The 14,205-nt window shown below is 37.9% G+C and overlaps 1 protein-coding gene across 1 annotated transcript in view; it reads left to right on the forward strand.

The window, feature by feature from the left end:
• Positions 1-3,481, forward strand: part of Suv3 (Suv3 RNA helicase) — an 84,352-nt gene extending 80,871 nt beyond the window's left edge. The window contains exon 13 of the mRNA XM_081734679.1: positions 3,281-3,481. Coding sequence (XP_081590805.1) covers positions 3,281-3,331 — 51 coding nt within the window. The 3' untranslated portion in view covers positions 3,332-3,481. The remainder of the gene's footprint in view (positions 1-3,280) is intronic.
• Positions 3,482-14,205: the final 10,724 nt, after the last annotated feature.

A 14,205-nucleotide genomic window follows, 5' to 3' on the forward strand; every position in this document is an offset into this window, starting at 1 on the left:
GCTAAATTTAACAATAATATCAGTGGTTCAGTTATTCAGTTCACTTTGTCAGCTAAATTGGGAATTTCCTTTTAGTAGAAGCAAAATAAGATAGGATGTAGAAGTGAAAGCCAGTCGACCTGCAGCGCCGATGCGACCAACAGCCAGTGCAATGTCACATTATAGATTGCGTCCCCAAAACAAGATTAAAAGCTAAACTATTTATGACAGTTCGTATGCGTCAAAATGCCGTATATGAATAGTGTAGTTACTGTGAGAAAAATTACATAAATAATAATTATTTACTTATTCAGTTACAAAAAAAAAAAAAAATACGACATACAATGGTGTGCATCTGACGTCATCTCCTTGAGTAGAATAAGGATACATCATTTAAAATGCCAAGGTACCGAGGAAAATTCATGTACATGTTATTTGAAAAAATGGAATAATTAATTATGATCAAGGGTACAGTAACTATATATTGGTCAACCGCATCTTCCACAAGTGATATAAAAGACTTAATTTTTGAGCCTATTATGAAAAGTGTTTTATTACGTCAAAATCAATCAAATTCATATACCAATAGTAAAAACTCAAATTTTACGTATCCTTTCAATATCATATACAAGGTACCCGAAAAAGTTCTTGTCGTTTTTGACGTTCCATTAGTCATGCGCTCACAGAGAGGAAACAAAATGACGCACGTGCCTGCCAAGCGATCGGCCATCGACCTTCAGTAATACAGCCACGTTGTGCACACAGCAGTCATAGCTCGTCCAGTGTCGAAGTGAAATGGAGGCATGGAAGCTAGTGTTTGTTCTATGACTTTAAAGCGCCCCCGTTTTGGGGGAGAACGCCGTCAGCGAACGCACCGCCCGATATTGGTTCCAGAATTCTGTTAGAGAAATGTGAGTCTTTCGGATGAACCTCGCAGTGGACGACCGCATGTGTTGGATGACAAGACCCCGAAACCAGCTATCGAGGAGGACAATGGTCTAACGTGTGATTAACTTGCAGAAAAGTTCCATGTTTGCGTAGAAACAATAAGACAGGGGAACCGGTCAAAACCCCCACAGCCAAAACCCCCACACTCAAGAAATGTCAAAACGCCCACACGATCGGTCATAACCCCCACACAAATGGACAAATCCCCCAAACGCACGAACGGTCAAAACCCCCACAGCCAAAACCCCCACACTCAAGAAATGTCAAAACGCCCACACGATCGGTCATAACCCCCACACAAATGGACAAATCCCCCAAACGCACGAACGGTCAAAACCCCCACAGCCAAAACCCCCACACTCAAGAAATGTCAAAACGCCCACACGGTCGGTCAAAACCCCGACACAAATGGACAAAGCAGCCACACATAGCAACGGTCACAATCCCCACATAAATGGACAAAACCCCCACACAAATGGACAAAACTCACACACAATCGGTCAAATCTCCCACACTCTGAAATGATCCTGGTTGTATGTCTTGCCCTTGTACTTTTTAATAACATTTTTTATTCCACTTAAACCGATGTTGCAACTATTCTTCTTGCACTGTTTTGTAATGACAGAAACACTAAGGTGGGCGTCGTAAAGAGCCGCAACAAAGACGTGCAATCACGGTATTTTCAGAGTGTGGGGGATTTGTCCGATTGTGTGGGGGTTTTGTCCATTTGTGTGGGGGTTTTGTCCATTTATGTGGAGATTGTGACCGTTGCTATGTGTGGGAATTTTGTCCATTTGTGTGGGGGTTTTGACCGATCGTGTGGGCGTTTTGACATTTCTTGAGTGTGGGGGTTTTGGCTGTGGGGGTTTTGACCGTTCGTGCGTTTGGGGGATTTGTCCATTTGTGTGGGGGTTATGACCGATCGTGTGGGCGTTTTGACATTTCTTGAGTGTGGGGGTTTTGGCTGTGGGGGTTTTGACCGTTCGTGCGTTTGGGGGATTTGTCCATTTGTGTGGGGGTTATGACCGATCGTGTGGGCGTTTTGACATTTCTTGAGTGTGGGGGTTTTGGCTGTGGGGGTTTTGACCTAGACCCTAAGACAGCACTTGCATCGGATAGGTAAGTCATACAAGTTAAGCAAGTGGGTACCCCACACATTGTCAGCAGCCAACAAGGAACAACAATTGACAGACTGTTTGTCCTTGCTCATTCGGCACGTGAACACATCTACCTTTGATCGCTGGCTCACTGGTTACGAAAAACGAGTCCTCTATAACACTCCGAAGGCGCGGTAGCTCAGTGGTAGAGCGTTCACCTCCGGTGCTTGGGGTCTCTGGTTCGATCCCAGCTCGCGCCGTGTGTACTTTGTGGTAGACAAACACCGTGCTCGTGGGTTTTCTCGGGGTTCTCCCGTTTCTTCCCACTTTCTTCATTCCACTATTTCACTCATCTCTCATCATCACCGTCTCCTTTAGCCTAACCGGCATAACCGTGGGACGTAAAGATTTTTCTTTATAACACTCCCGAGCGTACCAGACATTGGTTGTCGCCACGTGACCCTATTCCTGACACTTCAAGACCACCTCTGCACCCACGAAAGGTTATGTTCTCTGTATGATGGAATTCTCGGCAAATGGTGCATTACGAGCTCCTTTCATCTGATCAAAACATCATTGCTGAGATATACTCTCAGCAGTTGCAGAGTGCACCATGTATTGCGGTAGGAGTCGGTATTAGTGAATCGCAAGGGTGTACCGTTCCTGCACGACAATGTCAGGCCACATATAGCAAAGAGAACCCGGGCGACCGTCAGGAGTTTCCAGCTTGATATTTAATTGTCGGTCACACTTAGGCATCAAAGAGTGTAACATTGCTCTAATGTAACTATTTCAGTTATCTTCTCCGCACACTTCTCCGATGGATTATATAATAAGTTGAACTCTTTGGGTATGAAAGGAAAATTTATAAATTCAAACTCAGGCAGAATTTTATTTTCCCTAAATGATAAAGTAGTTCCTGTTGTTATCTTTCCATCATTGGAGAGGATAACAGTTTATATTTCGCCCAATCAATTAGCACAAAATTCTAATAAATTTCCTCCTTATGTGTTGATTCCTAGCGTTTAGTATGTTTCTTAAACTCGCCTCTCGTATGTGTTTTCTCTCAGCTACATTTAGTCCCATGTAGTCGCTACGTTAGTTACATGGGCACAGTGGCTTTAGAAGTCATGTAGACAAAAGGATAAAGATATCATTAGCATAGTTTGAGCTCAACCTTCAAAAAGTAAATTAATTCTTTCAGGCTGTGCATATTGCTTTTTTTAAAAATCTTCATGTATTTTATTTATTTTCAGGAGAAGCAGCTAAATGGCACTAAGAAACCAGGAAGAAAGCGGAAAAAGTAGTGATCGTAAGTTCTTTAAAAATCAAATAAAATAGTGGACAGACATTACTCAACTGTGATATCGAACAAGTGATGTATGAAATTATGTGACAAAAATTACGAGTGTTTTGTAGTACTTATTGAATAATTTAGTGATATATCAAGAAAAAAAGTGTTTGTTTATTTATTTTTATATACTGATTTTATTTGTGCAGAGTTAGCATAAACGATTCATTCATTTTGAAAAGGCTATATTTTCAAAAGTATTACACATACACGCATGCAAGATATATATGAAAAGAATCACAAACTCACCAAGTGTATACACGCTCTACAAATGTTCAGTATGTGCCCCTTTGGTGACACGACGCACGTCCAGACGATACTCAAGCTCATTCCAGACATTTTGTAGCATAGTCCTGTCAATTGTCTGCACTGATGCGTTCTTTGAGCTCAACTAAGAATTGCGGTGGTGGAGGTACGTAAACAAGGTCCTTAACATACCCCCATAAGAAGAAGTCGCAGGACGTTAAATCAGGAGATCTGGGAGGCCAGAAAAACAAAGCTAGGTCATTCTCACCAGTACGCCCAATCCAGCGATGCGGAAGTTCGTCGTTTACGTACTCACAAACTGGGATGTGCCAATGAGGGAATACGCTGTCTGTTGGAAGACAAATTTCCTGAAGTCAGCACTGAGTTGGGGGAACAACCACAAATGCAACATATCCAGGTAACATTTACAGGTCACAGTTTGCTCAGCGAAGAAAAACGGCCCGATCGGAAAGATAATCTACTCGTGCTGCCACCTGGAATACACAATACAAACTTGGCCAGTTTGTGGTTCTTTTTATATATCTCATGTGTGTGCATGTAATACTTTTGAAAATATAGCCTTTTCAAAACGAATGAACCATTTATACTAACCCTGTTTATTGTCCCATATTTTACAGATGATCACCCGTTCCAAATCTTGCATAGTGCTATTACGGGAAACATTATATTAGCAATTAACGCAAAAGTGAGTTACAGAAATGGTTGTTGTAATGATTACTGTGATAAATCAACAAACTATTTTCACATAGATCAATCGATTCTAATTATGACGTGATGTATAACATCGAGGAAGTACAATGAGCAAAGGAGGGGATGAGGTAAGAAAATGGAATGAACAAGTGTAGAATCCGTGAGTAGTATGCCTACAAAATCATCGTCTACACTATCGATGTTGTTGTTTGCCTGTCATCACTATCTTTTATCAATGTCAAATTATTTGCCAGCTCCTTCCTCTCTCACTGAAAACATAATAAGGAAAGCAAAAGAAAGGAGAGAAAATCAAGTGTGGGTAGTATACACGCAATCACAGATCCACAATAGTACTATGCCTACTAAACCATCGCCTACACTTACGATGTTTTTGTTTTCCTATTACCACTGTCTTTTATCAACGTCAGATTATATGTCAGCTCCTTTCCCTCTCTGTGTAGTTTATTGAGAAGGGGAACAGCACGTTGTGACGTTACAGAGCACTCAGAAATGACTGACGTAGATGATGAAATGAATGACGTCCATACAAAATGAAATGAAATGAAAACTGTAAGTTTTACGTCCCACGATTATGCCATGTAGGCTAAAGGAGACGGTGATGATGAGAAATGAATAAAATGGTGAGAAGGTAGACTACCATCTTCCTGTACAGACGGTGTAGTTGCCAGTTTTTTATTATTTATTTATTTATTTAATTTATTACTCGACGAACTTCTACAGCAAGTAAACTTATATTGCCAGAGTTAATAGTGCAAATGTAGCTGTAGTTTGTCTTCTAGTTTTCCATCTCCTTGAATTTCCCTTTCTGTGTCTTATTCGCTTTTTCCTTTTCAGTACTAAGGTACTCTCTTTTAAATATTTTCACAGACCAGAGACCGGAATTTTAATTTTAGAATCTTTGAATGTTACTAGTTTAGTCCTATTACTATTTTATGCCTATATAACTTTTTCACAAAGGCTAGCAACCTATTTTTTTTTTAAATATATTTTTCCAGAGAACTTGAAAGCAAGCATAAACATTGGTTTGATTTGTATTTGGACTAATATTGTCGAATGTTACAAAGGATCGTTTTCTTTTTTTTCTTTTTTTTTTCTCTAATATTTAAAAATTTCATGTCACATTAGTTTTTGCGGGTCTTCTGAAATCATTATTCATAGATTTATACAGAGACATCCCATGATAAACTAAAATCTTCGATAGTTTCCAGTGCTATTAGAGTGATGGACAACACATTTCAGCTCCAGAGAAAATAGTACCGTTTAAATTGCATTCAATAAGTAAAAATATCTACGAGTTCGTTGATCTTTGTGTCTCTATTATTGTTATTTAAGAAAATTAATATTTTTCATTTCCATTGTTTTTAAGAAGCTTTTTTTTTTTAAAGGAAAAAGTAACAAGAGATGCAAAATGATTGTGGGCAAAGATAGACTATCCTTCGTGGGCGGAAATTTTTGTAAGTGCTACAGTGGTGAGTGAAAGTGTATTCCCGTGGCTGAAGGAAAACGTGCGAGGAAAGTATCTGACAATGGGTATAAAACAGATTTATTGTACATGTATTTTCATGTCAATGTGAGGAATGCTCACAAATGCCAATACGAGAGATAGCAAAGCGAATATCATATGTTAGCGTCAATTATAATACAATAGCTGGGTTAAAATAAGAAAAATTAGTGATACATTTCGTTAGTCAGTCACTTTTTACTGTTTGTGAAACGCTCTCTGATATCGGTCATTTTTATATATCTTTCTCTTCCACCTCCACCAAGTTGCGGGGCTGAATTTAAATTTAAACGACATCGAAAGTGTCACTGTACATCTCAGCGACCCCGAAAATTATAGATTCGACACTAATATCGGTCAATCATTTATAAATACTAGCAAACCCGCACGTCTGCGCAAGCGCAGGACAAGGCCCGAATTTCATGTATGTAGAAAATTTGATCGAGATCGTTTGGGTGGTTGAGGAGATAAGTTCTATTTATTTGTATATATTAATCTCCCCTTCCCCTCCCCTAGGTTCTACCGTCAAAGTAAAAATATTAAAAAAAAAAGAAACCTTTCCATGCTCGAACGTTCTCTATGTTGAAAATTTGATCGAGATCAGTCAGGTGGTTCAAGAGTTATTAAGTTTTATTTATTTTTATATATCTTTCCCCTCCTCTCCTCCTACTTTAAGTGCTACCGTCAAAGGGATATGATTAAAACTATCCCAAGTCCGAACCTCATCTATGTTGATAATTTGATTAAGATCGGTTCGGTGGTTTAAGATGATGAAGTCACAAAGAAGTCACTTTTATTTTTATTTTTATTTTTATTTACATATATGTCCACCCTTCCCCTCCCCTACATTGTACCGTCGAAGTAAAATGATGAAAACATCCCAGGTCCGAACCTTATCTATGTTGCAAGTTTGATCGAGATCGATCGGGTGATTCAAGAGTTATCAAGTTTTATTCATTTTCACATATTCCTCTCCTTCCCTCCCCTAAGTTCTACCATCAAAATGAAATAATAAAAAAAAACTTCCCAGGTTCGAACTTCATCTATGTTGAAAATTTGATTGAGATCGATCGGGTGGTTCAAGAGTTATTAACTCACGAACATGGTCACTTTTATTTTTATATTTATTGATTTTTGTATATCTCCCCCTCCCCTGCGTTGTTCTGTCAAAGTGAAATGGTAAAATCCATCCCAGGCACGAACGTTATCTATGTTGAATATTTGATCGAGATTTGTCGTTTGGTTCAAGAGTTAAGTTTTATTCATTTTTTATAATTCCCTCCTCCCCCTCGCCTAAGTTTTACCGTCAAAGTGAATAGCTAAAAACACTCCCAGGCCAGAATTGCATATATGTCAAAAATTTGATGGAGATCGGTCGGGTGGTTCAAGAGATTAAGAGACAAACATAGTCACTTTCAATTTGGATCTGAAGTTTTTTGTTCACAGACCGCTATTAATATATAGATTTCCTCCTGACCTAAGATACACCATCAAAATAAAATGATAAAAACTAACCCAGGCCCGAACCTCACCCATGCTGAAAATTTGAAAGATCGGTCGAGTGGTTTAAGAGTTATAAAGTCACAAACATAGTCCCTTTCATTTTTATTTGTATACATAAATAACGAGTTTCTTGAAATGCTTTTCTTTTCGTATCAGAAGAGATCACAAAACCACTGGCACAAGTTCTTACTCCGGAAAAGAAACATCGTATGGTCAAAAGAGCAGACAGGTAGAGTGACTGAAAATACTGCTGTGCGTAAAAAAGTGCATTTTTTGTTTACAGTGGATCTTTAATGGTAAGAAAGAGCTTTCATAATGTAAATAGTGATCCTGACATGTCGCACAACTCGGTAATGTCTTTTGAAAGATATTAAATTTGTATTCACAAAACAGTCACGCAAATTGCCTAGAATTGACTTTTTTTTTTTTTTTTTTTTTTTGAGACAAACTTATTTAAGACGATTACAAAAACAAATTACAGGACCAAAGGACGTAAATGTGTTTTGCCAAGATGAAACCTTGGTTAATGCAGGCCACACTGTATCGCGAGAATAATAGGACACCACGACCACAGACAGAGTCGTAGCTATGGGGAAGGGGGGGGGAGTGAGCGGGAACGTTGCCTCGGGCGCTGATAGCAAGAGGGCGCCGAACGAGCAAGAAGAAAGGAAAGATGTTGGAAAAAAGAAAACGATGCGGCGCCCCGTAAAAGTATTGGCACCCTATTAAATAAACATTGCTGTCAGTTTGCAAAGAAATAGGTTTAACACGTTCGCTGCTGAGAACGCCCATCGGCGTCCAGCACTGAATTTGGCATATGCGCCTGACGCCTCTTGGCGCTTGTCCCTGCCGCTGATTCACTTTCTCGCCAATACCTGCACTAGCGCTGGCGGGAAAGTGATTCAGCTGCAGGGACAAGCGCCGAGAGGCGTCCGGCGCATATGCCAAATTCAGTACTGGACGCCGATGGGTATCCTCAGCAGCGAACGTGTTAATAAAAACGTTTCTTACTCGCTCTGCTGGTAACTCAAACGTTTCAATAAGAGTCACAAGCTTTTACGTAGTTTTTAGAAAAGTTATTATATATGATATGTTAATGATGATGTAGTATACAAAGTGCCGAGCAATGACATATTATACGCAGGAGCATTTCCAAAATCTAAAACAAAGTATAATTACTACCTTCACCCCTTTCGAACATTGAAAAGCATTTCCTTAACTTCTCCAAGTGGATCTGTTTACCAACCAATGGTAGTTTTGTCAAGTTTAACAAAACATCCAAAATAAACCTCTTGAAAACAGCTCTTCGGCGGGAGCTCATGTGGTTCGGATTCCACGTTAATCAGTAGGTCTTGCCTCATTTAGCCTCGCTGCTGAAAGGTACGTTAAACTAAAATTCAACTCAACTCAAAACAGCTGTTCTATTTGTAAGAGAACACATAATGATTTCTTTTGGTTGTTGCAATGATCTGTCCAAGCAACTTGATAAAAATTCAGCATAGCATAACAACAAATGCTGCTTCTCTTATGTTAAAATAAAAAAGTACAGAAAGAAAAGCTTGATGAGATAAATCTAGAGGGCACCGGATTCTACTTCGCCCCGGTCGCTGAAATCTCTAGCTACGGCTCTGATTACAGATAAACAGCAGGGGCTTTCTTGGCAGGATTGTATAAAATTCATAAGTTTCGGTTGAATCTAAAACAAGACTAGATCACAGGAGAAATTCTCTATATCTGGGCGTAAAAAAAAAAGTACCAAAAAAATAAAAAAAATAATAAAAAAAAAACATAATGTCATAATTTTTGACAACGCGTCTTACCATGGCATTTAATAAAAAAATCTTTATAAATCATGGACAAAACACAATATTCCGAGTTGGTTACAAGAAAAGAACGTTGGACATTCGTCATAACTTTTATATAAAGAAGTTTTAAACCCTGCAAATTCTACTTACAAGAAATGTGGTAGATATGTTGTGGATGAAATTATCCGTGCTGTTATGCAGGCTGTGACGTGTTACGGCTTCCGCTGTTCCACGTCACTACACTCAATAGAATCTAACTGCGATCAGGTTAAAGGGTATGTTGGCAGCCATAACAGCACGTCTAAACTTGCAGTCATTCGATAGCTCACAATGGAGGCTTTGTCTGTAGTGTCAGCTGATGATTGGTAACGTTGCATTCAATGCAGTTTCGAAAAAGACTGAAAGAAAGAAAACGGGCAAAAGGATTGCGCTTCGGGGTCTATAGATTCACATCTCATTAAAGTTGAAGTTGACAACAAAGAGTTAAGTGGTGCAAAAATTATATCCAACTCCAGCAATCAGGATCGAAAAAAAAAAGGTAGGTTTGAAACAAATTTTTACCTTACGTATAGATCAAATGTAATTTTTTAAAAAAATTGTGTTATTTCAAATTGAGTGAATGCGCTAATTTCTTTCTAAGCACTTCAATGGTAGACTACCATTCAGTGAAAATAAGTATGACTTCTACGAAGTATCTTATTGGGTTAGTATTAAATTACCAATAATATTGGTATTCACAAATCATAGCAATTTGCAAAATTACTGTCAAAATTTATGAAGTCGATTTTTTTAAGTCGACTCACATATTTTTGACATGTAACAGCTTCCGTTGGTGTGGTCAGGGCCGGCTCTTCTATATGTGCAACACGAAACGGCAAAATCTATCATAAGTAGCCTATATTATTTAAAATAAATATTTCTTGTTGGAAACAGACTTCATAATGATGGTAGTTAAATTTACTAAGCTGACCTTCTATTTGAATACTACATTCATAAATCATGTTTAGGTCGCATTAGTTTAAGGTCACCTGGACAGTGTTGAAGCAAATGGTCAAACAAATCCCCGCATGAATTGCTTGATTGCTGTTGTCAAATACAATTCTTGAACAGTAGCGAACACCTGTTCCATTTAATTAGTTATCACAGTTTTGTTATGAAAACTAGTCTTGGCTTTGTCACAGACTGAATCCCTAACTAAAGTTCCTTATCGCTGAAGGTGGAAACAACTTTTTTTTTTTTTAATTATTTATTTCTTAAACAGATGTAGAAGGAAAATCAAGAACTATAGATAAAAGAGCTAGTTGCACTCTAATTGCAAACTGATATATTGAGATTGAAGCTCGATATTGAGTTCTATGAGAAGGATTACCATCTTTTCTCTACAGGTATATTTGTTTTATTTTTCATTAACATAATAGATTATTATTTGAAGAAAAACAAACACAACGAGATAGTATGTGTAGTGTTTAGGCCTTTCTGAGTGCGACTGCTCTCTCCCTCGCCTTCGTTGTTCATGGTGAGTGGCATACTTAAAATCGTGGCTTTTAAGATTTGTTCTTTCTGGAGAAAGGAGGGGGATAAATGATATCATTGCACGAGGCGGCAATTTGCCTAAGGCCGACCGTGGGTGTGGTAAAAGATATCAGTAACCAATGAACAAAGGTTAATCGCGTATGAATACTACCTCATGTTATGCTATAGTTTCCGTGCCCTATCAGCTTCTGTGGAATAATTCTATACGATGATCGGAAAATATGATATGCCACTTTTTGGACATTTTCTGAGTTTTCGTTCTGATAGTTGATCACACTAAGATGTATATGCTAGAAAAAAAATGATAATGGCTGAATTAAAAAGTCTCTGTTTAGCACTTGTGCACTGAAAATATTTTAAATTCAATTCTTAAGTATGAGATTTGCTTGCCTGTACAAAGGTACACATGAGGTTTTTGTCATCTTTGTATAGAAACAGTAATCTATCTCTCTATTCTGTGTAGTACCCATGAAGTAGCTTTTATACCCTATTAAGTGTTTTTCGAGAATTCTTCTTGGTATACATTCGAAATTGATTCATTTATTGTACCTTACTTCGTTCCTTCGATTAGTGATAAATCTGAAACATCAGGACCAATATTTATTTATTTATTTATTTATTTATTTATTGAACAAATTCCCAGGTACAGCATAATTTTGCCATTTTACACAGGGAAATATTAACAAACAGGAAAAATAGAAAATACAACAGTGTCAACAAAGAGTGCAAAACTAATATTATTTGGCCAAAACGCGTTTAATTGCTCTGTCAAACACCGGGTAACTCGAAAAAATGTCCACATCAATTGCAAGATGATTATAATAGTTCAGTATTCTGTTAAAAAGAGGCTTCTGTATAACTCCCAACCTGGGGCGGGCAAAATGGAATAGGTGGATATTCCGGGCTATGCGGGGAGGGACACGTAAGGATAATTCTTGAAGTAGGGTTTCAGATCTTAAGTTCCCATTAACTATCTTATGAAGAAATTTCAGATCAAAATTATTCCTGCGTACTCTCGGAATCTGGATATTAAGTTGTGGCAAGAGTTCCTCCTTAGGTAATATTCGAAATGCGTTAACACGAAAGCGTACTATATCAATCAAGAAATTGAGAATAAAATCAAGTCTACAAAGATGTGTAGGTACGGTCACGGCCCATATGGGAGAGCAGTATTCGATCTTGGGCGCTATTAGAGTTCTGTAGAATGTTGCTAATGATGCCACAGTTCGTACACTAAATCGGTAAAGAAGCCCCAACATGCGCATTGAATTCTTAAGAATTGAGATGTGATCATAGAGTGGGTTCCGAATCAAAGACGACACCAAGATCATTATGACTAGCAGAATGTGTAATAAGGGAATCGTTGAGATGGTGTGCGGAGGGAACAGAAGACTTTTTCAGAGTAATGTGTAACATTTCTTGCTGTTATGTTTCACGTACCACATTTCACACCAGCCATGTATTCTTTAAAGTTGAGCGTTCCTTTTCGGCTTTGGAAGCTACATGAGGCCTAGACCTACTGTTTAACGTGGAATCCGAACCAGCATAATGCATTCAATGCTGTCTTACCGGAAATTGAATCCAGGGCCATATACACCTAAGGCACGCGCTGGCTACTAGACTAGCAGGAAGGGCTATCAGAGTCAATTAGTGTGAACTCATGAAGTAGAAAAAGAGTCTCACCTTTTGTGCAGAACAGCGCCAGCACATCTTTGACATAATCATCGTAAAATAATCTATTTGTTGAATTTAAGTTCTAAAAAGAAAGAATGCACTTTTTTAAAACCAAATTTGAGTAGGGCTTTTACGTAGTAGGCGTCAGGGCACTAAGTAACAAATAAAGATGTACTTTGTGAAATTTCTACGGACACAAAAATTAATCAATTTAAATGGTTTTTGATATCACCTGTGTTTTAGTTTTATATACGTTTCACTGTGTCGGAAACATTTACAGGGTTTCTACTGATCGGGAGAAATTTATTTCCCTGACTTCTCTCTGACTTTCCCTTATCTTTGATAGAAAATTCCCTGACTTTCATGACAGGTGTCGGATGACGTTGATATATAAATAAGGAAAAATAGCGGTGAATATTTATATATGAGAAGATTTATTCTATAGAGACAAATAGTAATCAATTGCTCATACGTACATTCCACTTACCTCCCATAAAAATAGGTTTTATAAGGATTGGCTAAGCTGAAATTGGTGTACACTTAATGTTAAAAAAATATATTTTATAAAATTTCCCTGATTTCCAGTCTTCTTCCCTGACTTCCCTGACCGGTAGGAACCCTGATTTATGACTTTTCTAAATGTCAGCAAAATGGATGTAAACTAAGGTAAAACACGGACGGAACACTAGAAACCATATCAATTGATTCAGATAATTACTTCTTTAATTAGATGTATCTGTCGTCATTTGGCTGTGTATGTTTAGGTATCTAAAATAGATGCATTGATAGCAAATTTAGGATATATAAATTACAAGATGTAATCCTAACATGCAATAATAAAAGAGAATTTAAAAATCAGAAGCTATTCATATTCCCACCCAAAATAACATTTAATTCCCTGCTTTTCATTAAGTTCACTTCTTAACTAGACACAGTGTGTAAATAACACATTACTGTATTATATCAAATATTCACGTGTTTAAAGTGCTCGTATCCAGACGATTATAGGACAACTCATTTGTATTTCGGGAGCCTCTCTGCTTTCCTTTTTCAATACGGGATTATCGTGTTGTGGTCTTCTGATGTATTTATATGTCAATTATTTCACTTCTAACAGCAAAATACTTTATATAACATAGACAAGTGAAATTGATCTATGTTGACTTTTCATCTGGTCCAGTAGCGCAACTAAGATTTCATGTAAAACGTACATGATTTATAATTTTTAAAAGCTTTTTATTCTACTGTGTTTTCCAAGAAGGAGCTTTTATATTCTCATAAGAAAGTGGTCAAGAAAGTCGTTAGTGTCTCGTTCTGAAGCTTCCTCTTCAAAGGAAAGCAGACTTCCGAAATAAAGTGTGTTCGACCAAAATTGTGACTGAAAAGAGAGAGAGATATCTGATCAGTTATTTATTTCAACACCATACAATTACAGTTACACACAAATGGGAGTATATGAAGTAGAAAACACTAGTGAATCACTACATACAGACCATCTTGACCCACTCGGCGAAGGCGTCTCTAAGTATTGCGGAACACGCGTTGCACGAGCCAGCATCCATTGTGCGCAGATAACATTTGATGGGGTGAACCAACTCTTGTTTTGCTTTCGGGCCTCCATTGTCGTATATCTTCCTCGCTAGCAGAGCCCAGAAATCTTCAATGAGATGGCATTCAGGTAGATTGGTAGGATTGAGGTGCTTCGAGACAAAAGTCATGCCGTTTACGTATTATTATTATTATTATTATTATTATTTTAATAAGCATAATGTCTACTTGCTTTGTCGGACCAAAATACGTATTTCCCATCCCATGATGTTCCCTGAGGAAAGGAAG

Source organism: Thermobia domestica, chromosome 12 (genome assembly GCF_964235325.1).
Source record: "Thermobia domestica chromosome 12, izTheDome1.hap1.1, whole genome shotgun sequence".
Classification (NCBI taxonomy): domain Eukaryota; kingdom Metazoa; phylum Arthropoda; class Insecta; order Zygentoma; family Lepismatidae; genus Thermobia; species Thermobia domestica.